This window comes from Aquila chrysaetos, chromosome 1 (genome assembly GCF_900496995.4).
Source record: "Aquila chrysaetos chrysaetos chromosome 1, bAquChr1.4, whole genome shotgun sequence".
Lineage (NCBI taxonomy): Eukaryota > Metazoa > Chordata > Aves > Accipitriformes > Accipitridae > Aquila > Aquila chrysaetos.
In genome coordinates, this window is record NC_044004.1 from 66,780,450 (window position 1) to 66,803,581 (window position 23,132).

At 37.4% G+C, this 23,132-nt stretch overlaps 1 protein-coding gene across 4 annotated transcripts in view; it reads left to right on the forward strand.

Moving 5' to 3' along the window:
• Nucleotides 1-23,132, forward strand: part of LRBA (LPS responsive beige-like anchor protein) — a 431,577-nt gene that overhangs the window by 80,256 nt on the left and 328,189 nt on the right. For 3 of the 4 annotated variants that reach the window (XM_030023944.2, XM_030023959.2, XM_030023952.2), the window contains exons 23-31: nt 10,016-11,044; nt 11,775-11,864; nt 12,117-12,292; nt 13,562-13,715; nt 14,124-14,304; nt 15,644-15,771; nt 16,174-16,281; nt 18,849-19,020; nt 19,671-20,109. In XM_030023944.2, coding sequence (XP_029879804.1) covers nt 10,016-11,044; nt 11,775-11,864; nt 12,117-12,292; nt 13,562-13,715; nt 14,124-14,304; nt 15,644-15,771; nt 16,174-16,281; nt 18,849-19,020; nt 19,671-20,109 — 2,477 coding nt within the window. The remainder of the gene's footprint in view (nt 1-10,015; nt 11,045-11,774; nt 11,865-12,116; nt 12,293-13,561; nt 13,716-14,123; nt 14,305-15,643; nt 15,772-16,173; nt 16,282-18,848; nt 19,021-19,670; nt 20,110-23,132) is intronic. The other variant, XM_041122528.1, reaches the window with a different exon arrangement.

The following is a 23,132-nucleotide window of genomic DNA, read 5'->3' on the forward strand; positions in this document are numbered from 1 at the left end:
ATTTCTAAATAATTGTTAGTTTCAGTCTAAGGAAGTACAGCTGTAGTAAACATCGGTGAGTGCCAAGTAAATTTGTATGTTCTTTGGTGCCCTGCTCATTTAATACAGGAGAAAAAAAAAAAGTGTGCACAGCATTTACACGTGTTATGTTTGCCTGATTTTCATCACTGTCAGATGAGGGAAAACCAGCAAAAGCAGCAAAGATTAGGTAGTGGAGGAGTTAATATATGATGGCAATTTAAAAACTAATTTGCAGAGAAGTGAACATGGCTCAATAGTTTTAGAAAGTAACAGACCATCAGGATCTCTTGAGTCCAGATCCCATTGGCATTCATGGGTTATTGAGGACACTTTTGTCTCCATTTTTTCTCCGTATCTTGAAGAAGGTAGGGTCTCCCACAGTGGTATGTGCAGGCATTTTGAGCTCTAGGGCATTTTGAAGGCTTCAGATGTTCTTCAGTCCTCTGAAAGGTGTGTCTGCATTGCCCTGAGGGGAAGCAGAGATAGCTAGCCAAGAGGGTCATTGTACTACTGCAGGTTTTTGGTTTTCAATTGTGCAATGCCCAATATGTCGAAGCAGCAAAGCTGGGGGAGATGCAAATTAAGTAGCAGACTTGAAATGCTTAAATATGGGGTTCATTCTTATGGTATAAACAGTTATTTATAAAAAATTATTGCTTATTCAAGATAGAAATTATTCTTGGGGGTCACCTGACTTACGGAGAGCAGAAGGAACTTGGAGATTAGAATGTGCAGCCTCCTTTAAAGCTGTGTACCCTCCAAACTATGTAGTTATGACACAATTCTTCACCTTTTCTAGGTGTTGCCTTGTTATAGCTTCTTTTGTAGTAGGTGTCTAGGAAGGCTTTTCCTAATCAGTGCCTCCGAGGAGAAGAAAGTATTTTCTTTATTCAGCAGGCAGAATAGTCAGGAGGAGGGATCTGTACCACTGATGGGCTCTTAGACTGCAGTTATATATGGTTAATGGGGAGCTCCCCCATCTCATTCACTCAGTTTGAGTGAGTGGAATGTCGTGAATAAAGCTGCAGGATGCTAAAATTTTACTAATTCAAACTGGAAGAAAACTGTAAAATAGGGGATAGGAATAGAGTGAGCAAGGTAAACTGAGAATTTAAGAAGCAGGAAAGAACAGGATCAGCTGGGTAGAGGAAGCTGTGCAGAAGCCTTTAAAGAAAAGCGTAATAGAGATTTGCTACTGGTTGAGAAGTGACAGAGGTCTCAAAAAGAAGAAATGGGGAAACATTTGCAGCGGAAAGAACTGATGCATAAAGAGGCAAACAGCTATGAGAGAATCTTCCTAAGCAAAGGTGACCTGAAGAGGGAATGGATTCTCATCTGTACAACTTGGTATATTAACAATTAGAATATGGGACCTGTGTCTGCAGCCTAAAGAATTGTTAGTGGCCTCCTTTGCTGTTCCTGCAGAGTTTGAGGCAAACCTCCTCCATACTTGCTGCTACATGTGTTCAGGTTGTGGCTGTGGGGACTGAACTGGGCCTCTGGGCCATGAGTTGAAATGATGGGTGTGGAGCCTCTGCTATAGGGCTGCCAACAACACATGGGGACATTGGAAAAGGATGGCCAAAGAGAGAAGTGCATAAGACCTATAGCTGGGTATTATGACAATGCAGAGTGGTAAACACTGAATATAGTTACAACATATTCTTGTTAATAACTAAATATCAAATGTGCACAAGGCAGAATTTGACAGTCTACTGAACTGTGGAAATGGTGGCAGGGATTGACATAGAGAGGAAATATATACCTTGAGAGGATAATGTGCTCATGTCTTGCAATTTAAACAAATTAAAAGCAATAGTTGCATTATTGAAAATGAGCAAATATGTGTTTGGTATACTGTTTCAATTTATTATTGTATGGTGATGTAACAATAAGCTATACCTTGACTTGATTTGAAAATAATGCTGCCAACAGATCTAAAATTCTCTCTCAAATAAGCAAAGACTTTTACAAATTATATTGACTACTTGACTAGTACTTGCTTTCTTATTCTAGAAATTATTTGCATGCATAGATTTTTCCTTAAGCTGAGAAGAAAAAAGGCAAAAGTATTGCTACTTAGATGAAAATACATTATGCAGGAACATGAAAATGTCTTGGTACAGTGTTGTTTGTTGGCTTTGTTTGTTTGTTTGTTTTACCCCACCCTGCCTTCTGTTTCAGTGAATGCTTTTTTGGTGGAAGCTTAAACTCCTTCTAGAATAGAAAATTCTCATATGCAGTGTCCTGCATAATACATGTTAATTTGCTTTTCTTAGCTTTCTTCTGTGAACCACTCAGAAATAACCCAGAGATTCCTCAAGTCTGTGGATTACAGACTGTAAGTCAGTGTATGGTGCACTCAGTGCCTTTGTATCTTTCACTTCAGTGAATTGAAAATTAGGTTTGATATCTTCAGATATTGGTGCCTCTCCTCTAAACAGACCTGGTTTTGTTTGGAAATTAGTTTCTACTTTTGAACAGTTAGTGTCGCTGGAGGAGAAGTGGAAAAACAGGTCAATAAAGTCCTTGTTAAGATTTTAAAAGTTGTAACACTTTCTGGAGTTATGAAGAGTTTATTGATGGTGTCAGCAGCACAGGAGGTAGTTTGCACTGAGCAGACTTTATAAGGAAACAGCAGTACTATATAATTGTCTGACCTGTCTGGCAGACGTTCCCTTCCTCTCCCTACAAAATTGCCCACCTGATAACGAAAAAAAGGACAAAATTTTAATGTATAGTTAAAATATTTTCCCTATGTTCTTTAATGCAAATGTCAATCATCTTAACCTTTTTCATTGCTGTATGCTAATTTTTCTCTTTGGCAATTAGTAAATGTTGGATGTCAAATTAAGTTAAAATTAATGGCAGAGGCAAATGTTGCAGTTATTAGCTCACAAGTGTCTTTAACTAGTAGTGCGTAGAGATGCATTCCAAGCATTGCAAACGGCTATGGATTAACCATCAAATGATGGTGAAGATTAATGATTGGCCTTTTAGCTCACTAATTTAGAACAATTTCTAGTAATTAATTTTGTATTATCAGCTTTACAGTTGCAAATGCCTTAAGGAAAATAAAAAATGACTTGAGTTAAGTACATTTAAGGTTCCTGAAGCTAACAGTTGTCTTGTGAATTGTTGCATGCTTGCAGATCCTAATGTTTAATCTTTAATACCTCTATATACTGTCTCCATCTACTTGTATTTATTAATCATAATTTCTACTTCATTTTGCATTTTTGTTGATACTGCTTATGTTAACCTTGGGTATTTTCTTTGTAGGGTGTATTGTTTGACTTTGTGAACCTTGTGTGCTTCATAAATGCCATGTCATGCAACAGAAATGTGGCAGAAGAACTGTCCAGTCCCTCCATCGTAGTACCGCTATTTCTTGGTTTCCTGTCAAACCAAATTACAAATTAATATAGTGAGCAGAACTGTTTATACAGGCTTGTTGAAAAGCTGGATTTTACGAAGCAGTATTTCTTAAATTTGTTTTCTTTTTTATATAAATAAGAAAACCCCAAACTCTAAATGCATGTTTGAAAAATACTGGTTTAGGTAGTCTGTGTAATTTTGTGCATTGCTATTTTAATTCAAATATTATTTAAAGGACAGTATTTAATGTGTTAAATACTGTTAATGTATTAAGTGGCATGCGTTCTTTCTGATATTTATGGTGGAAGTAGAAATTGCTATCCTTTTTAAGTGGATTTTGCGATTTTTTGGTGAGTGATGTTCTCCTGTGGTTCTGTACTGTCTAATTTTCTTTACCAGTCTCTGTCTCCTTGCAGTTTCTTGCATTGTTCTTAAATCAGTGTGGATTCTCATCAGATTGTGCTTGGATTTATTTGCCCATAAGTTCACATTGCCCATCTTTGTCTGTATTGACACTGTGTTGCTCTGTAATGGCTTCCAAACCACTGTCTATTCCCTATTTCAGATGAGACTGATTGTGAAATTATATTACATCCCTTTAGCATACATTGTCATTTTAACTGTTGACCATAGCTGGGCAAAGATCAACTTGTTGCAAAATTGTTTGCATCTCTAACCTATACAGTCAGTAGAACTCATGCTTGTAACTTTCAACAGTCTTAGTTGGAAAAACAAAACTGCTCAGTTTGTAATTCATGATTCACATGATAACATTAAAAATTAATGCAAATACTTATGGTGCCTATCTGACTTCAAGGTAGCACATACAGGTTATTAGGAAAAACCAAAGCATGTAACAGGAAACTCTCTGAAGAGGCAAAAGACAGAAAGTAGCATGGGAAGAGTTTGAATAATGAATGAATAAGATAAGTATATATTGCTAATAAATAAGGGGGGGGCTTTGCTGAAACAGTGGCTAGTTTTTAGATAGAATTTGGTTTTGTGATTGTTTGGATTATAAAAAATAGAGAGTCTTAGATCAGTATTCCAGCACTGAAATTTTAAGTGTTTTAAAATTAAATGAGAAATTTAAATGAGAAGTTATGATCTGAAGGAAAGAGCTTGAAGGCAGGGGGATTCCATTGTTGGCAAGGCAATAAGAACTTAAGCTATTAAGAATTAACTGAAATCTTGGCTGTGGCACGTTCGTTAATGAGTCAGTGAAGTTGCTAATGAGGGGCCAGAAAATGTGGAGCTTTCAGTAATGTAATATGAAGTATGACATGCATATAAGGATCTTGTTAGGATCACAGAGATGTGGTGGGATGGCTTCCGTGACTGGAGTGATGCAATGAAGGGATATCAGCTCTTAAGGAAATACAGACTGGGAAGATGAGGAATGGGAGTTGCCCTTTATGTGAGAGAACAGTTGGAGAGCATGGAACTCTGCCTGGGGATGAATAAGGAGCCAACTGAGAGTCTCTGGATTAGGATTAAAGAGAGGACAGGTAAAAGTGACATTATATTTATGGAGTTAAATCCAGTTGGCGGCGGGTCACAAGTGGTGTTCCCCAGGGCTCGGTGTTGGGGCTGGTTCTGTTTAATATCTTTATCAATGGTCTGGATGAGGGGATTGAGTGCACCCTCAGTAAGTTTGCAGATGACACCAAGTTGGGAGGCAGGGTCGATCTGCTTGAGGGTAGGAAGGCTCTACAGAGAGATCTGGACAGGCTGGATCGATGGGCCGAGGCCAATTGTATGAGGTTCAACAAGGCCAAGTGCCGGGTCCTGCACTTGGGTCACAGCAACCCCATGCAGCACTACAGGCTTGGGGAAGAGTGGCTGGAAAGCTGCCCGGCAGAAAAAGACCTGGGGGTGTTGGTCGACAGCCGGCTGAATATGAGCCAGCGGTGTGCCAGGTGGCCAAGAAGGCCAACAGCATCCTGGCCTGTATCAGAAATAGTGTGGCCAGCAGGAGCAGGGAGGTGATTGTTCCCCTGTACTCAGCACTGGTGAGGCCACACCTCGAGTACTGTGTTCAGTTTTGGGCCCCTCACTGCAGGAAAGACATTGAGGTGCTGGAGTGTGTCCAGAGAAGGGCAACCAAGTTGGTGAGGAGCCTGGAGCACAAGTCTTATCAGGAGCAGCTGAGGGAGCTGGGGCTGTTTAGCCTGGAGAAAAGGAGGCTGAGGGGAGACCTTATAGCTCTCTACAACTACCTGAAGGGGGGTTGTAGCGAGGTGGGTGCTGGTCTCTTCTGTCAGGTGGCTGGAGATAGGATGACAGGAAATGGCCTCAAGCTGTACCAGGGGAGGTCTAGATTGGAAATTAGAAAAAATTTCTTTACTGAAAGGGTTGTCAGGTATTGGAACAGGCTGCCCAGGGAAGTGGTTGAGTCACCATCCTTGGAGGTATTGAAAAAGCACGTAGACAAGGCACTCGAGAATGTGGTTTAGTGGGCATGGTTGATGGTTGGACTCGATGATCTTGAAGGTCTTTTCTAACAGAAATGATTCTATGATTCTATGATAGTGGACATCTGCTAAAGGCTGCCTGACCAGGAGGAACAAGCAGATGAGGTCCTCTACAGATAGATAGGAGCAGCTGCACGTTTGCAGGCCCTGGCCCTCATGGGCCTGATGTATGCTGGAGGGGCAACACAGCAGGACATAAGCAATCCAGGAGGTTCCTTGAGTTCATTGACAATTTCTTCCTCTTCCAAGTGATAGAGGAGCCAATGAGGAGAGGTGTTTTGCTGGACCCTCATACTTACCAACAACAAGGGGCTTGTTGGGAATGAGAAGGTCAAAGGCAGCCTTGGCTGCAGTGACCATGAGACTGTGGAGTTCAGGATCCTAAGGGGAGGGAGGAGAGCAAAAGCAAGCTCACAACCCTGGGCTTACGGACAGCGGATTTTGACTTATTTTCAAGGAAGGTTGATTTAATGCTGTTAACAAGATGATCAATTTGGTTGGTAAGAGAAAATCTGAAGCTGCAGTCAGCTTTTTTATAAAGGGGATTGGCTTGGTAGCACACTAGGAAAAAATCAGCATTACAGAAAAACAGTACTTCACAGGTTATACAAACTGAGATATAACTAAATGTAGTTGCCAGCACTGTAGGATGTGTTCATGGAGTGGAAAGTGAGAAGCTATGAGGTAGGTTGCTTTTACTCCTGCATATGAGTTTAGTAAGACTTAGACTGGAATGATGCATGAAAATATGGATGTTCACAGTATTAAAAATTTTTTGAAGCACTGGAAAGGTTGCTGAAGGGGTCACAGGAAGGATTCTAGTCCTTCAGAATGAAAGCTCATTCTTTTTAGATGGTCCTGTTACTTCTCCATCTTTTGGGCATTTAAAAACATTGTTATAATATGTTAAAGAAAAAAAAACAACCTTGAAAACATGGTATTTCTTCCTCATCAAGGTATTTTTAATAACTTGGAAATGCAGACATAATTAGCGACTAGAAATTGAATTGAATATAGACTTTCAAAATGAAGAATGATACTTTTTTTTTTTTTTTTTTTTAGATGATAGTGTAGATTTGGAACAAATGATCCAGGGGACATTTCATCTCTTGATTTCTAAAACCAAGGCTGGACCACTTTCTGGATGCTGTCATCCAATCCATGTTACTGGGCTTAAAGTGTAGGAAAGAGGCTTAAAACTGAGGGCTGACCTAGATGATCTGATGTTACTTTCTGGCCTTAACCTCAGTGATTCCTTGAAGTGCTAGGGGGAGGCAGCTGTAACATAACTGATGATATGCTTTTAGAACACATTTAAAGTTATATTCTTTGATGCTTGCAATTTACTTTAACCAGGTTGGTAATTTATCAAAGCACTTGCGTAGATAGGGCTGCCAGAACTTAGAACTTTATATTGCTGTTAAAGCTTGTTGTGTTTTGTAAGGACTGGTGTAAGCATCAAGTGTTGCTTGACGAAACTCTTGCAACACTGTGAATGTGCTCTTTTTGCAAGGTGGATTTAGTAACTGCCAGCCCTGCAAAACATCTCTATGATTCGTTCCATTAAGATTGAATTGTTGCTGTTATTGAACAGATTCTGTGAGTCATGTACTACTCTCTATTGCATTCAAGTTTGAGCACTGAAGGAAATAATGTTTTGTAACAGGTCCCTCCAGCCACTGTCTTGTGATCATCTCAGCATCCTCATGCCTATCCCCATTTGTACTGGGGAGAACTGGCCGCAGCAGTGCCATTCTTATCTTCATCTTTATTTTGCTTTGCCTTTGTTCAAGGAAACTAGTGAAATAAGATTTTGAGGCTAGACCTGAGACTTGTTCAAAGTCTTAGAAGCAGTGCATAACCAGAGTAGAATCCAGGTCTCATACTTGGATGTAGCTTAACAGTGTTAAAAGAGGAAGTATGCAGTGTAGCTAAAGCCTGCAAATACTTTTGACGAGTCATTTTTCCCATGTATTTTTTACAATGAATGTTGCAATAATAAGTCTGATACTGAGGACAGAAATGGATAAAGGTAGCTATGTTATCACAGATTTGTTACAGCTATACTTGCATTGTGTAGGTAACGTATACCTATTGTGGGCCTCGTGTACTTTCTGGGAAGTACATATGGTAAGTTTCGCTGAAATAAACCAACAGTATTTTTATTTGTTGAATGTCTCTCTAGTACTTGTTGGAATAAAACTTTTTAGTAGTTTTGGAAATGGAGGAAGCAAAAGGGAGAGAGAGAAGAGGGAAAGCTAGCTGGACATAAGGTCAAGCTGTCAAGATTTCTTCTTCACAAAAGTAATGATTTGACCAAAAGTAGCAGCTTTGCCTAATCATGTTTTTGAAAACAAATAAAAGTGCAAGGGAGAACTTATTAGCATGATATATTTTGGGTTGCTTTTGACAACCTGACTGTGGTACAGTTCTGGAAGGAAGTATTTCTAAAATAATAATGTGCCGCTGCGCGCCCCCCCCCCCCCCCCCCCCCCATTTAGCAATAACCTATAATCAAATATTTTATAGATCCATTGTGACAGATGGATGAACTTTCAGTTATTTGTAATCATTCACACTTTTTTGTTTGTACATAACTGGTTTAAAACTAGTACAGGAAGACTTTTTTTTAAACAGGAGGAAGATATCCCATTTCTATTGCTAGAGAAAATAGTATGTTAAAAAGCTAATGTTGACAACACAACCTGCCAAGAATATTCCTTTTTACCTTTGTTCTTTCTTTACTCCTCCTGATTTGTTAACTATAATTTCTAGTACCTTTTTAACCTGTCAAGTTAGTTTTTGACTTACATGTATCATCCTAAGAGAAAATATTCCTACTGACTAATTGTCACTTTGACTACCATGTATGTGGAATTTTTAGATGAGATGCAAATGAATGAGTTTAGTATGTAAGAGAATAAGAAAATATGTATTCATGTGTTTAGTAAAATGTACTGCTCTGCTTTGTCTATGGAAGATGTTTGTGATAAGGAAAATGGTTTAAAAAAAATAAAACCCTCAGCTGCAGCCTATATGTTGGGAAAATTTTGAGAACTAAGCTTACAGACAACAAACACTTCTGTTGTAGAAGATAAATCTAAACCCTAAATAGAAAGGTATGGATAAACTAAATTGAATAACAGCATAATAAAAACTTCAGTTAGTCTAGTAAGATTTTCTTTCAACACACAGCTATTTATTTGGGCAAATTAGTTTTATCAGTATGTATATAAAGAATTTTTCTATCTGGAATTTTTATATATACCTAAAAACAAAAATAATTTTTTTCAGCTCATCCATAGGAAGATCTTCTCGCTTTAATCAGATTGTGTAGCTGTTCTCATGTGCCTTTTAGACTTGGTAAATAGCACTCACCAGAGGAAAAGTCCTCTGAAGAATTTTAGGTATCATTTGGAGATCCCCAGGGTTTTAGCTTCATTACATGCTTCTCTGCTCTGACTTTGTGAGATTGTATTTTTTTTTTTTTATGTAAACTTCTTGAAAGTTTATTTATCTTTGTGGATTGTTGAGCATACTCAAGGTGCTAAAATGATGTGAAAGCTCAACTATAGTAAGTGTCCCTGCTACTTGTCACAGTGTCCCCCCTTACAAAAAAATTGAGATTGTCAGCTATCTCAAATTCAGTAACTTTCTGGATGTTATGCTGTCGCACTTTTATCTGTATCCTATACAATTACATGAATGCAAGTAGCACAGATAACTCTAATTACAGATCACTGTAATTAACCTAGGAAATAATGCAAGTGTTAACTGTAAGTATTAAACTTTAAACATTTTCATTTCTTTTACTAGAAGTAGTCTTTAAAACTCTTGAGTACTTCTAGTAAACACTTAATTTCCTGTCCTTAGGATCAGTCTAGGATTTTTTTGACTCTGGTGTTACTTTTTTTTTTTCTTTCTTTTGGCCAGGAATAACAGGTACACTTAAGAAAGACTTGCTCTCAGTTGAAGTGGTCTCCAATGTGAAATTATTTTGTATCATGAGAACGGTATCCAATATAAATTTGTAGTATAACTTTGTGATTTGAGAAATGATTTTGGTTGTTTTTTTTTTTTTTTTCAGATAAAACAGTCATTAATGTATAATTTTTAATATACGTTCAATTCTGTTCTTCTAGGTAACTTTTGAAATGCACAAAGAGAGTCTTTCTCAAATGTACAGGGAGTACCAAGGGAAAGGAGGTGAAGGGAGTGGAATACACGCTTCAACTCCAATTAGAACAATCTCTGGAGTTAGCAAAGAAGCTGAAATCAAGAGAAAGCAACAATGTTTGGAGTTAAAAGAAGATGCTACTGCTCCTTCCTGCATTATTGATGATATTGAGTGCAGTACTGAAAAAAAAGAGACAAATACCTCATCAGATGGTGACCAACAAACTCATTCAGTGTTTAATCACAGGGAGGAGTTAGAGGGGGAAGACAGGGAGACTACACAGGATTTAAAAGCAGTGCCTTGTGCAGAATTTTCTCCAGAACCGGAAACAATAAAGACCAGTGTTTCAGAAATTAGTACTGGAATAGCTGAAGCAATTGAAGATCCTTTGAGCAAACCTGATGAGCTTGTGGAAGAAACAGTAGCTGTCACTGCTGCTTCTTTAGCAATGCAAACTACTTTGGAACCAGAAACTCCTGAAAGTCCAGAAAGACTGGAAAAATCAACAGTAGACATGGAAGATGAGGATGACTTTGTTGATTTGAAAGACGAAAGTAGTATGCCTTTACCTTCAGAAGAGTATGCAGAATTGAACAAGGAATGTAGCTCTAATGAAAGCAAAGTGACAAAGCAGGGAAAAGCAATAGAGAAGCAACCTGAATCTGTGCTTTTAAAGTCCGAAGATACTGAAGGTGTACATGGGAAAAAACAAGAACTGACTTCTTTACCGGAGACAGTGAGTTCCGCAGTTCAAGAAGTAGGAACTCGACCAGATTTGAAAGGGAAAAAGAAGCTGGAGGAAGAAAAGATTCTTTTTAGTGAAAGCAAAACAGCTGAAGAAAATGCAAATGCACATGTGCCAGAGCCTGCTGGAGCCTCTGACAAAAGAATCGCCAAGCTTGATGTTTCTAGTGTTGCATCAGATACAGAAAGACTGGAACTGAAAGCTAACACATGTCTAGAAGCACCTCTGCCCCCTAGATCCATACCTGAGGTAAATTCTACCTATCCTTCATCTGTCTAGCTTAAAAATAAAAGGAAGTTCTTATTTTGTGAGGTTTTTGAAAAAGTGTGCCTATACACATTTTGGGGATTTTAATGTGTGTGGATTTTGTGAGTTATCTAAAGAATACTTTCAACCCCTGATTAAAATAGCCATAATTCTTACTAATTTGTGTACTGAGAAGTCTCTAAGGTTTTATTCTTTGTACATGCACTTACGGATGCTGATGGAGACTGAGTATTTGGCTAGATGGACACTTTGTCTGTGTTGATACTTCTTAAGTTTGAAGAATTGAAAGAAACTTACATATTCTGAGAAGATTTTATTTACAATTTCTTCTGCTTCTTTACTCAACCTTCCTTTTACTCTTTTCAATCTGGTCTCCTATAATCTCAATTTATAATTATTGAGAAGCAAACATTGCTTGTGCAGAAAAAAATAACACTAAGTTTCTTTGATATCCTGATGGAACTTGTGAAAATATTTTTTACACTAGTTACTCTGCAGGTACATGAGAGAGAGATATATATATATATATATTTGAAACTATAAAATTTGATATGATTGTTACTCCATCACATCAGCCTACCTTTTTTGTGCAAGTGTAATTTAAAACTGGGTTTCTGTTGCATGCTGCAGTGCTCCACCCCTCTAGTCTCTAGTTTCTAACTCAGCTTTTCATGGTTAAATAGTCACGTATCTGAGTACTTCCCTTCTGCAGAGATACCTGCTAATGGATGCTCTTCATTCTGCACCATTCTTCCTTAAAGGAGGAAAACCACTGTCTACAGCAACATATACTCCCCCTGTGGTAAGGTTGGGTTGCTGCTTGTGTATGCCTGGACTGACAGGTGTGGTAGTGCAGCTGTAGAGTAGTTTGTAGGTTTGGTATATCCAGTAAATAGCATTTGTGTAATAGTTTTAGCTTTATTTGTAACATTGTACACAGTCTAAACTTGTTGAATATCTAAAATCTCAAGTCTATTAAATGCATTTCAGTGTATACCGTGGAAACTAATAACTAGAGTGTGGGGTTTCTTTTGTCTGCAAACTGTGTATTCAGCCCTCAAGGCAGCAAGATTCTTCAGGACAAGAGCTAGCTGCTTCATCAGATGGGCAGAGAAGAGACTCTAGGTCAACTGTGTTCCGTATTCCTGAGTTTAAGTGGTCACTGATGCATCAGCGCTTGCTCACAGACTTACTCTTTTCCATAGAAACAGATATACAGATGTGGAGAAGGTAAATTTCTATGCTTTATGTGGAGTGATCTAGACTGGCATTTCAATTATAATTAACTTGAGATTTTGTTGAAACTGCATCAGAGTCACTCTTTGACTTCGAATTTTGCACATCTGATATTTTACTCATTATTCAATAGCTTTACTTATTTTGTGACCTATACACAAATAGTCTCAGATTTTTTTTTTAAGGCTCTTTACAGACATAAATGTGTTTTGGTTGAGGGCCTGCACATATATTTTGACTGAAATCCTGGCTACATTTAAGTCAATGGCAGTCTTGCTGTTGATTTTTATTGGACCATGATTTTCATGCTCCTAATGTATGTAAGGGCCTGCATCTTTTGTTAGTATCTAAATATGGAGGAAAAAAAAAATCTATCCCAAATAGTATTTATTACGTCTGCATTTACACACGCTATGTTGCTGCTTTGATAGGGTTCTGTGAACAGAGATGTTCTGTGAACAGAGATGTTCTGTGTCTTTAAAAATTAACTTGTAACAGGTATCTGGAATGTAATCATCAAGTTGAATTTAGTAAAAAAAGGAAACTTTGAAAACAGTGGTAATTCTGCATTAAGATTTAATAACTTAAATAAGAGTGGTGTCTATTACTAGCTTGTAGTAGTGAACGTCAAATTTAAATTGAACTGTATAGGTGTACTGACCTGATAAAAAGGAATGTAAGGATGAAGAAATAGAGTACTTAAGCGATTAAAACCAATTTAAACTGCGGTGAATTTTTGTCTGACTAATTTTTAGGATGTGATTAAATTAACCTCTCAAGACATCATTGGATATAGCTAAAATGTATTTTTAGTTTAGGTTCTGTTTTGAAAATCTATTTACGTGTTTAACAGGATTTAAGTTTTTGTGTTTTGTTGATTTTTAATTTCTCTGAGAAGCCCTTAGTATTTGCTTTATTTTCCCAAAGATTCAAGATCTAGTTCACACTTCCAGGATACTATTGTATTGCCTGATATATTATAGGCTGGTCTATGATTACTTGCTATAGCAAAAGTCATTGTGTCTTTATCCAAATGATGATTAACACACATCTTGATGTTTTTAGCTAAGTGTGATCTGGAGAGGTTTAAGAACAGAAAGGAAAGGTAGTTTTAGGTTTAGATTAAGGTACATCACTTGACCCTTACAGTCACGTGTCACTTGCTGCCCCATTGCTAACTCTTTTGTTTCAGTTTTATGAAAGCATAAAGATGCTAAAATACCACAAAAATAAAGCTGTATTCTGAATGGTTTTTTTGGACAGCCATTCTACAAAAACTGTGATGGACTTTGTGAATAGCAGTGACAATGTCATATTTGTGCACAACACAATTCATCTCATCTCTCAAGTGATGGACAACATGATCATGGCTTGTGGTGGTATATTGCCATTGCTTTCTGCTGCTACATCTGCTACTGTAAGAAATTTCATTTTTATTTGAAAATTTATCTCTTGTGGGAGGATGCCTTTCTTTATGCAGTGTATTAACTATTATATCTGTCCTTTTGGGAAACAAGAATGCATATGGGATATTTCCACAAGCATCTCTTTCCTCCCTTTGCTACCTCTGTGCTTTCCCTAAGATAAATTGGGTGCCTGCCCTCTTTGCCTGAAGACATAAAAAGAAGTTGCTGGGCTTCATTGTCCCACGGTGGTCTGGAATGGGATTAAATCCCAATACTAATAATTGTAACTAGAATGTGACTAATTACCACTTTTGCATGTGACTGAAAATGGACTTCCAGGATACTACTTTTTCATTGAAGTTGTAGGAATATCACCTTTGTGAAGAAGTAAATGTTGCTTTCAATTTTCCTCTGTGTAGCATGAATTGGAGAATATTGAGCCAACTCAAGGACTTTCAGTAGAAGCATCTTTAACGTTCCTCCAGAGATTAATCAGCCTTGTGGATGTGCTAATTTTTGCAAGCTCTCTTGGTTTCACTGAAATTGAGTCTGAGAAAAATATGTCATCTGGAGGAATTCTGCGACAATGTCTTCGTCTGGGTAAGCAAATAAAAACACTTAATGAGCATAGGAGCTTGCTGTTACTAAATAGTTAGCAATTGTTACCTTTTTTTTTCCCTCTCCTTTTTTTGTTAAATCAAGATTAAATTTATTCAAAGAAGCATTGGGATCTTTTACTATTTTACTATTACTGTATCCTTCAATGCATATATATGGGGTTCTTTTCCTCTTTAAAAAGTTTAAATAAAATAAATTATTAAGTTTGGTAGCCTGACTGTTGTGGATGCAAATTTTCATTTTATCCATGAAGATATTTCTTTTGACAAAGTTCCCCAAACAGTCAAGACTTAGAATGTGGCAACTTTAAGAAAAAGAAATCTTGTACTCTGTACAAAACCATGAACCTTTACAATATGTAGAAGAGAGGTTTAAATCTTGAGGTCAGTAGATGAAAGTATGAAGAAAACTAGAGATGTAAATTTCTAAAGAGTAGGGTTCAAATTGGGCAGTAGTTGTACCCAATATTATAGTATGTATCAAATTGGGTTGAAAGTGGTCATTACCTAAAAAAGTAATGACTCTTCTGGAAATGAGAATATACAAGATCATAACTGGGTTCAGTTAATACAGGAGGAGAGTATTCATGCTAATTGCATGCTGTAAGACTTTTTGTAATGAAAAGTTTAATACAGGAGGAGAGTATTCATGCTAATTGCATGCTGTAAGACTTTTTGTAATGAAAAGTTTAATTTGCATGAGTGCCAGAGCAGCTCAGAGCCTCAACAGTAACTAGCCTTCCTCTCCCTTTCTAGGCAATTAAAACTTTGTGCAGGTAGAACAAGATTTATGGGATGCAAACAGGTATAGAGGTGGGGTAGTTCTTTTTTCTTTTGAAAATAATATTAGAAGATAAAACAGGTATAACTGAAGCTAAGAAAATAAATCGTGTAACTTCAGAACATTAAACCAAGAGTAACAGAGCACTGTGAAGCAAATGTTGCCATTTGTTTCACAAGTGTATCACTTGTCTGTCTTCCTTGCTAGTCTGTGAAATTTAGCTGTCTTCACTCTCCCCACGCCATGGTTGTATGTATGGTAAATTTCAATGAAGGATGCTAACTTACTCACTTTGAAGTATCCATTAGATATAGCATACATGTTCTAATAGTTTAGTATTAATTATTAATTATAAATTATTAAAGAATTTTGAGCATTGGTTTGGTGACTATTTAAAATTTATGGAAGCAAAATATCATTTTACTGATGTGCTTCAACTTTTTAGTTGAAGTGATAAACAGAAATGTATTACACATCTCTGTAAGGGATATAGACAATACTATTTCCCAGAGTAATTCTTCACATTTCTTTTCCCTTCAAGTATGTGCGGTAGCAGTAAGAAATTGCTTGGAGTGTCAGCAGCATGCACAGATGAAGCCTATTGGAGACATTGTGAAGAACCAAAAAACAGTGCAGGGCTTTACAGGAACAGGAAAGTCTGCGGCAAAGGCAAGTATAAGACCACATTCAGGAACACAAGAGCCAGTAATTATTACTCTGTATGGCGGGATGAGTTTTTAAATTTATACCTGCACCACTGATACTTTAATAGAGCTGAAGGGCGTGAACACTGGAAATCCTGAAGTAGTTTTTCCAAGATGTGAATTTAACACTTAGATATTTAACCTCCCACAGTGAAATTAATCCGTCACGAGAATTTGCCAGATTTTTTTTTATTCCTTTAAATATGAAATGCATATCTGATCTTTGTGCTGTAGTTATGACAATATGATGTACAGTGGGTGATTGTACACACTTAATGATTCTTGGTAGAATGCTTTCAAAAAAAGAATTTGAAACAATTGGTTTGGTTGGGGTTTTTTTTGTTTTGTTTTGTTTTTTTTTAAATAGAGTCCAGTAGACATTGTGACTGGTGGCATTTCTCCAATACGAGACCATGACAGACTTCTGCAGGATATGGATATTAATCGACTTCGAGCAGTAGTGTTCAGAGATATAGTAAGTTACAGATACTGTTGTTTTCTTTGTAGCTGGATTTCTGCGTATATCTGCTGAACACTTGCTATGTGTTACGCAGTTTGGCTAAATTGAATTTACAAAAACTGAACACTGCTTGCAGCAATTAGGAACTTGTAATACTCTGCAGCTGTTGTAGTGTTTGGGATTGGAAATAGGGAGAGGTTAAAGTTGCTGCCTGCCAATCAGGCTCTTCAGTGTGTTGCTAAGAGCTGATTCTTTGGAATTCTGCCTATTGTATATGAAATATGTTGTGTTTAGTACAAATACATACTTTCACATGGTGTACATGGACAAACTGTTTATGTATAGTATGTATCATAAAGATGTTTATGTATACTTTTTGAGAAATGAGTATCTTTCTAGCTAATTAAAAATTAGAGGTCATCTCTAATTCCTTTACTTCCCCTCAGAGGAACCAATTTGTGTGCATGTGCTGTAAATATGCATATGTTTTTGAGTCTTGAATTGACTAAAAATATCTTTTCCCTATGTCAGCAACTTTATAGCTGATATTGAGGAAATTGAGATTGATTGCTTAAAAAAACCATCTCTGTAAGCAAATACAGCAGCTATGATGCCTGTGAGTCATTGGTGGCCACAAGCTTGGACACCAGAACTTATTTTACAATAAATGGACTATTTAGCAAGTATAATGATTTACATAGTGACTTTTGTTCTATCCAGAATAGTGAAGGATCTTTGGTTTTTATCTTTACAGCAACTATTGATTGAAACAAGCTTCTTTCAACCCCTACTTCAGTGTCAGTGTGCAAAAGAGTAATAGGAAGTAAATATTCCATACTTGTGGCAACTGAAATAATCTTAATGACGCAATCTTCAAAATCAAGCAAATTTTGTGTGGTCATTTTTTCTTTTAAAAAAACCAACATACACACACAACCTCTGCTTTTTTTGCATATCTAATCCACCAGGTTTTCTGTTTCACGAATAAATATGAAATGATGCAATAACTCTGCTTTTTGGCTACTGTGTTGAGCTGTGGAAAAAAATTAGACTTTAAAAGATCTGTTTTGGAACAGTTTTTATCTGAGCTGCTTATACTTGCATCTAAATATTTTATGTTCAATTTGCATGCAGTTTCTTACATTTTGTTCAGCACACAGAATTGTGATTGGCACGATTTGAACCAGTATAGGAGTAACTCAGATGGATTCCACTTAACCATCACCAGTAGCACTGTCAGTAGTATATGAACTTTATTTCAAGGAGCTCTACAAACATAGCAGAAAAATTAAGGAAGGGGTGGTGCTAATTCACTGGATCACTGCTAATTCACTTTATTAAGTACAGTTGGAAACTGTTTTGCAAAAATTCGTCTAGCAAGAAAATTCTTTATAATCCTTACCATTGTAGGGGACTTTCATCAATCTCGTACTGCTTGCCTGATGCTAACCTGTTATTAGCTTACTGATTCTGTCTTGTTCTATGAAAGTTAAGGATTTGGGTCGAACCAAGGGGATTATAGGTTGTTTTTTCAGCGTAACAGATAGGATCCATCGATGTTATCTAGTTCTTAATAGAGACCTTCTCTTAAACTTCTTCCGGTATAGCTTAATAAAGAACTCTTCATGGAATGTGGGGCTTTAATAGGCACTACAGGCATGATAAAATGAGCTTTATAGTTTTAACTTACTTTCTTGAACTGTTTAGAGGGAAAATTTGAATGCTGCCTGAGCCATTATGTAAATGAGGGGAAAAAAACCCCCAAACACACTTGCTCTTACTGATTAATCAGTGGAGGATCCAAATATTCAGTTCTCCTGTGATCCCAAAGTGTACAAAGCTTTTCTTCCTTCAACAGCCAAAGGGGACAGGCTTAGGCTAAATCATAACGTCTAGTCAGATCTGGAATGTGGCTCTTTCCTCTGTTTCACTAGGAGTGACTGAGTGCTCTGGGGAGGTACCTGGCATAATTCATATTAAGTTTTGTTTTTAAGATTTTCTTAAAATCTCTTCATAAAGTTACAGCTGTAATGGAAATGCATATTTGCCAATTCTTGTTTAAATTGTACATAGTACAGTACATCCATCTGAACAATCTGATTATGAAATAAAACCTTAACACTGGTTCTGGGATTTCTTCCACTTCCTTCATTAATATATAATCGTTTAGAAATGCTTTTACAGTTTTATTGAGTACACTTGCCTGATTGTACTTCACAGCAAATGCTGTTAATATCTTGGTGCATTCGAGGAAACGTAATAGAGGAAACACCTGTAAATAAATAAAGGGGATCTAGTCCTTGCACTAATTCGAAGCATGTAGTCAAAACACACAATCTTTAGTCAGAGTTGTCATATTTATAAATGAAAAATGAAAGGATTAGTGCCATCTGAATACAGTTGCTGTATTTCCTAGCTTTATAGGTGAGACAAACTCTGACTAGAGAATATTGTTCTTCCATTGTTGACATATCAGCTTACTCTTGGTCTGTTTATGGTAGCGCTGGGCATATTTTACATAAAAATAAACATGCTGCTGAAATTGTAATGGAAAAATCTGTGTGTGTGTCCTTTTTTTACAGGAGGATAGTAAACAGGCTCAGTTTTTGGCTTTGGCTGTTGTATATTTTATATCTGTGCTCATGGTTTCAAAATACAGAGATATACTGGAACCCCAGAATGAAAGACGACCACCAAACCACAGTCAGTCATTCAAGGAATCAGAGAATGAAAATAATGAAACTCCTGCTACAGGTGAACTGTTAATCATTTGGCCAAATGAAATAATGTGGCTTATGCATCTCAAAATTCTGTAGAAGTCCATGTGAAATTGTATAGAAATATGCGCATTGTAACCACATAAATAAACAATATAGTATTCAATTTGCCTCAGTATTTGTGTGTATCTTTTTCTGATCTGAGAAGAATCTAATCTATAGGTTGATTTTGCTGTGTAGAGGTGGTTAGTCTCACTGAAGTAGCTAAGTATTCACAAATGCTTGTTGCAGAAACATTACTATTTTGCATAAGGTTAAGTATGCATAAGCATGGACTGGCAGCTTTTTGTTTCCACTATAAGATTTCTTTCTCCTATTCTTCTTTAGGGCAATCAATTAATTTTCATTCTTTGACTATTGAGCCAATACCTTCTATTTCCTTGTCTCAATTTTTGGATGTTATTAACTTTTCAGGCTTCTCAGAAATTAGAAGGAAATTCTTCTGTTCTAAGTTTCCTATTAAATACTTATAGATAGTATTAAATCTCTAAGTAGGCAAGAGGAAATACTTATAGCTGTGTTATTTCACTTGTCACCTATTGGTGTTACTTCTTTAGGAGCAATGTGGTGAATGCAATTCTGTTAATAATGAACTTAAAATGTGTTTTCTGTTTTTGGTATGAACAGATCTGGAAGACCCATCTGCTGCTCTCGGTCCTTCAGCCTCCACTGAAGATTCAGAAAGTACAGTATCTGTACAAAGAAGGGATTCTGGTCTTGGGGAGGAACCAGCTTCAGGGCAAACAAACAGTTCTGGTAGTGTTACTGAAGCAGGACCTCTGAATGTCAGTGCAGGTCCAGATGCAATCAGTGAAGTACTTTGCACACTCTCATTAGAAGTAAATAAGTCTCAGGAGGGCAGAAGTGAGACAGGAACAGAGGATAGTAAGCCTACAGCTTCTGTGCCACCTGCAAAAAATGTCAACGTAAAGGACATCCTGAGAAGCTTGGTAAGCACACCAGCTGATGGGACTGCAGTGGATACTGCTCTTCTGCCACCAACCTTCCTTGGAGTTCTTGGCGATGGAGCTGCTGAGCAGCCTGTACAGTTCCATTCCTTTGACAGGTAATGTAACTTCCAAAATATTTGGGGTATTTCATTTTCCTTAAGATATCTGTGAGGAACAGAAAAAATTTACACTTCAGTTCACCAGATCTGATGTACAGTGTCATCTAGTACTTAATATAATCAAGATGCTTTGATTGTAGAATCTTTGACTACAAAGTCCGCTGACATCACATAGGTTCGTCATAAAGGTATGCTCTGCGACTCATGGGATGCTATGTTATGCTACAAAGGACTGTGGAAATGAAAAATGACTTGTGATTGGGTTACACTTGAAGGTCTTGAAGCCAGCACCTCTTTATAAGAGTTAACTTTCCTGTCTCCATACATGTTACAGCTCAGAAGCGATATGGTAAGAGGGCCAATAAATTGCCTAGAAATGACTGCAAGACTAAAAGAAAAGATTACAGGTGTAAGCTGTTTGTCTTTCCTGTTCACCTCTTCCTAAGTGCAGAACTTGCAGATGAGTGCTGCTGTACTATGCATATTTAGCTAGTTTTAAAGGATTCAGGAAATAAAATGGACATTAAATAACTTAAAGTAACGATGTGTAGATTAGCTTGTGTACTGATCACAAAGCTGTATCTAGTTACTGTTACACCTGCAAAAGAATACTGGTTTAATAATAGTTACAAATGGATTGAAAACAATGGAGTAATCATCTAGGTGTCCTTCTACCTATAGAATACTCCCATATTCATTTATGAAGATGCATGTGTTCTGCCTTCTGGTGCTAAAGGCCTACTTTAAATCTTTCAGGCTTCATTCAGTAGGTATATCCCTAAGCTGTTAGATTTGCTTTGTTGTTGTAATAGCTTTTTAAATTTTGTTTCATTTTAATGAATATCTGCCTTTCTTAATACTCAAATGCTGTGGTGGATTTAAAATGGAGCATTCCTGCTTTGTTTCTCTTTCTTTTCCTTTTAGATTGAAGTCCCTCTTTCCTGATTATAATTTTGGTGTCCCCTACATCTCAGTCTCATTAGCTCCTTACCTCTCCAGGACTCCCCAAACCAACAAAGAAATCAAAGAAGGAAAGAATCCCATAGAATTTGAATTCCTGCCTCTAAAAAAGCCTTAGTCATACCCAGAAATCCTGCAATCTATCTGGTGCAAGGGGATCCCTTGTTACCATACCAGTATCTGATCATCTGCTTCTACCTGAACTTCCTCTGGCTCCGATGTCTTTGCTGTCGATGGCTGCCTTGCTCAAACTAGCAAACTTAGATGACTCAAGAAAGGAGTGCAGGTCTGCCAGGGGTATGGATGCAGCTGTCACAGCATGCCTTCTCAACTCAGGTTGCCATATCACTAGTGGGGGAAGAGGTGGTGGTGGTTGTCTGGCTAGATTAGACACAGATGGTGTATGCTAGCATTTGCCCCCCCTGCTCTTGTCTCAAAGTAAATACAGTGTTCTGCTTGTGATGCTAAACAGGAGGACTTGTTTTGGGAGCAGTAGGAGGATGGAGGCAGAGGGGGAAAATTGGTAGAAGAGGGACACTGAATTAGAACTTGTCACACCTCTCCCTGCTGCTGCCCAAGTGCTTTTAGCACTTCCTTATTGCTCTGCAAGTGGGCAGTCGATATGAAATAGCATAATGTTTTAGCCTGTGACTAATGTTTTTCCTCAGGAAATTCTTATTGTTCGTTGCTGAGTGGTAGAGATTTGAACCACAAAATAACATTTGTCTGGAGAACCGGTACAGAAGTGCATGTGGCATTTAGGAATTATTTTTTAGCTATTGCTAAAACTGAAGGTTTGTGCTGCCTGTGCAAATCTGATTTGAATTGGTGTAAAGCAGGTTAACTAGACAGGAAGTAATTGGGCATCTGCAGTCCTGATATCTGACATAGGTAGATTATACCTACAGAACCTTATCAGAGGAAACAGTGAGATTTAATTTGATAACATGTACACTAATGAAACACTGGGCATTGGCAGCAGCCCTTCAGTCATTTGCAGTTCTGTGTTTTTTTCTCTGTATAGTTGCAGTGTGTCTTATAAAGCAAGTCCCTGGAAAGTTGAACTACTTGCTGTTTTGCCCTTTTACTTTTTCCAGTGCCGTATTGTCCCAGCTGGACTCCTCTCTCCTTTTCCCAACACTGAATTGCCAGCCATTTGTAACCACAACTCTCAACATTCTCTCACTTAACCGTGAGACATAATTACGGTATCAGATTCTGAAAGGAAGCTAGTCTGATGAAAGAATATGCACAGAGGAGTGAAAGGCCTGCATGTACTGCAGCAGTAGACCGCACCATGCTTGTGAATGGAAGAGCAGAGGGCAAGCGGTTTTGTAGGGGTTTATGTAGCTATCTGCACTGCTTCACAGTAATAACTTGCAGGTATTAGTTCCCTGTGACTTTTCATGTTTAGTGGGTGGGGCTAAATATGTCAGGAAAAGGTCATGAACTAGTATAAAATATTTTGTCCTTCAGCAGTTGCATGTGACCTCGTTATGTCAGCAGCTCTGTGTTTCTAGGTGGCTTAATTTTTCATTTCCTTGCTTTTGTGGGTATGTCAGGTAGACAGTGTACTTAATGATGGAGAAGTCTTACCTCTAGTCAATTATCATCAGGTAGTGCCATGCACAGTCTTGCATCTATGGTAAATATGTTGATCTATGATAAGGCATGTTGCTAACTAGCTAATAAATCAGAATAACTGTATATATGAAAATTTATAGTTCAAATTTATATTTATATCTTATATTAATTTATATTTAAAATTATATAGACAAGAAAGTTTCATGACCACTTGAAGGTGACTGTATCTTTATATAGTACAACTCTGCTTAAAATACAAGTTTATGCTCTGAAATGACACCTAGTGACAGCAGTGGGAAGGAATTGTACCAGCAAAAGAAAAACCTGTATACAAGGAACTGTAATAGAGTTGGAAATAGTAGCTCTTACCTCTGGGGTAGACAAAAATACTAAGGTATATTGGGAAAGTTTGGAAAAACAGGCTTTGGGATGCTCTCTTATTTTCTGTGTTTTGCATTTAATATATTGTTTGAGGG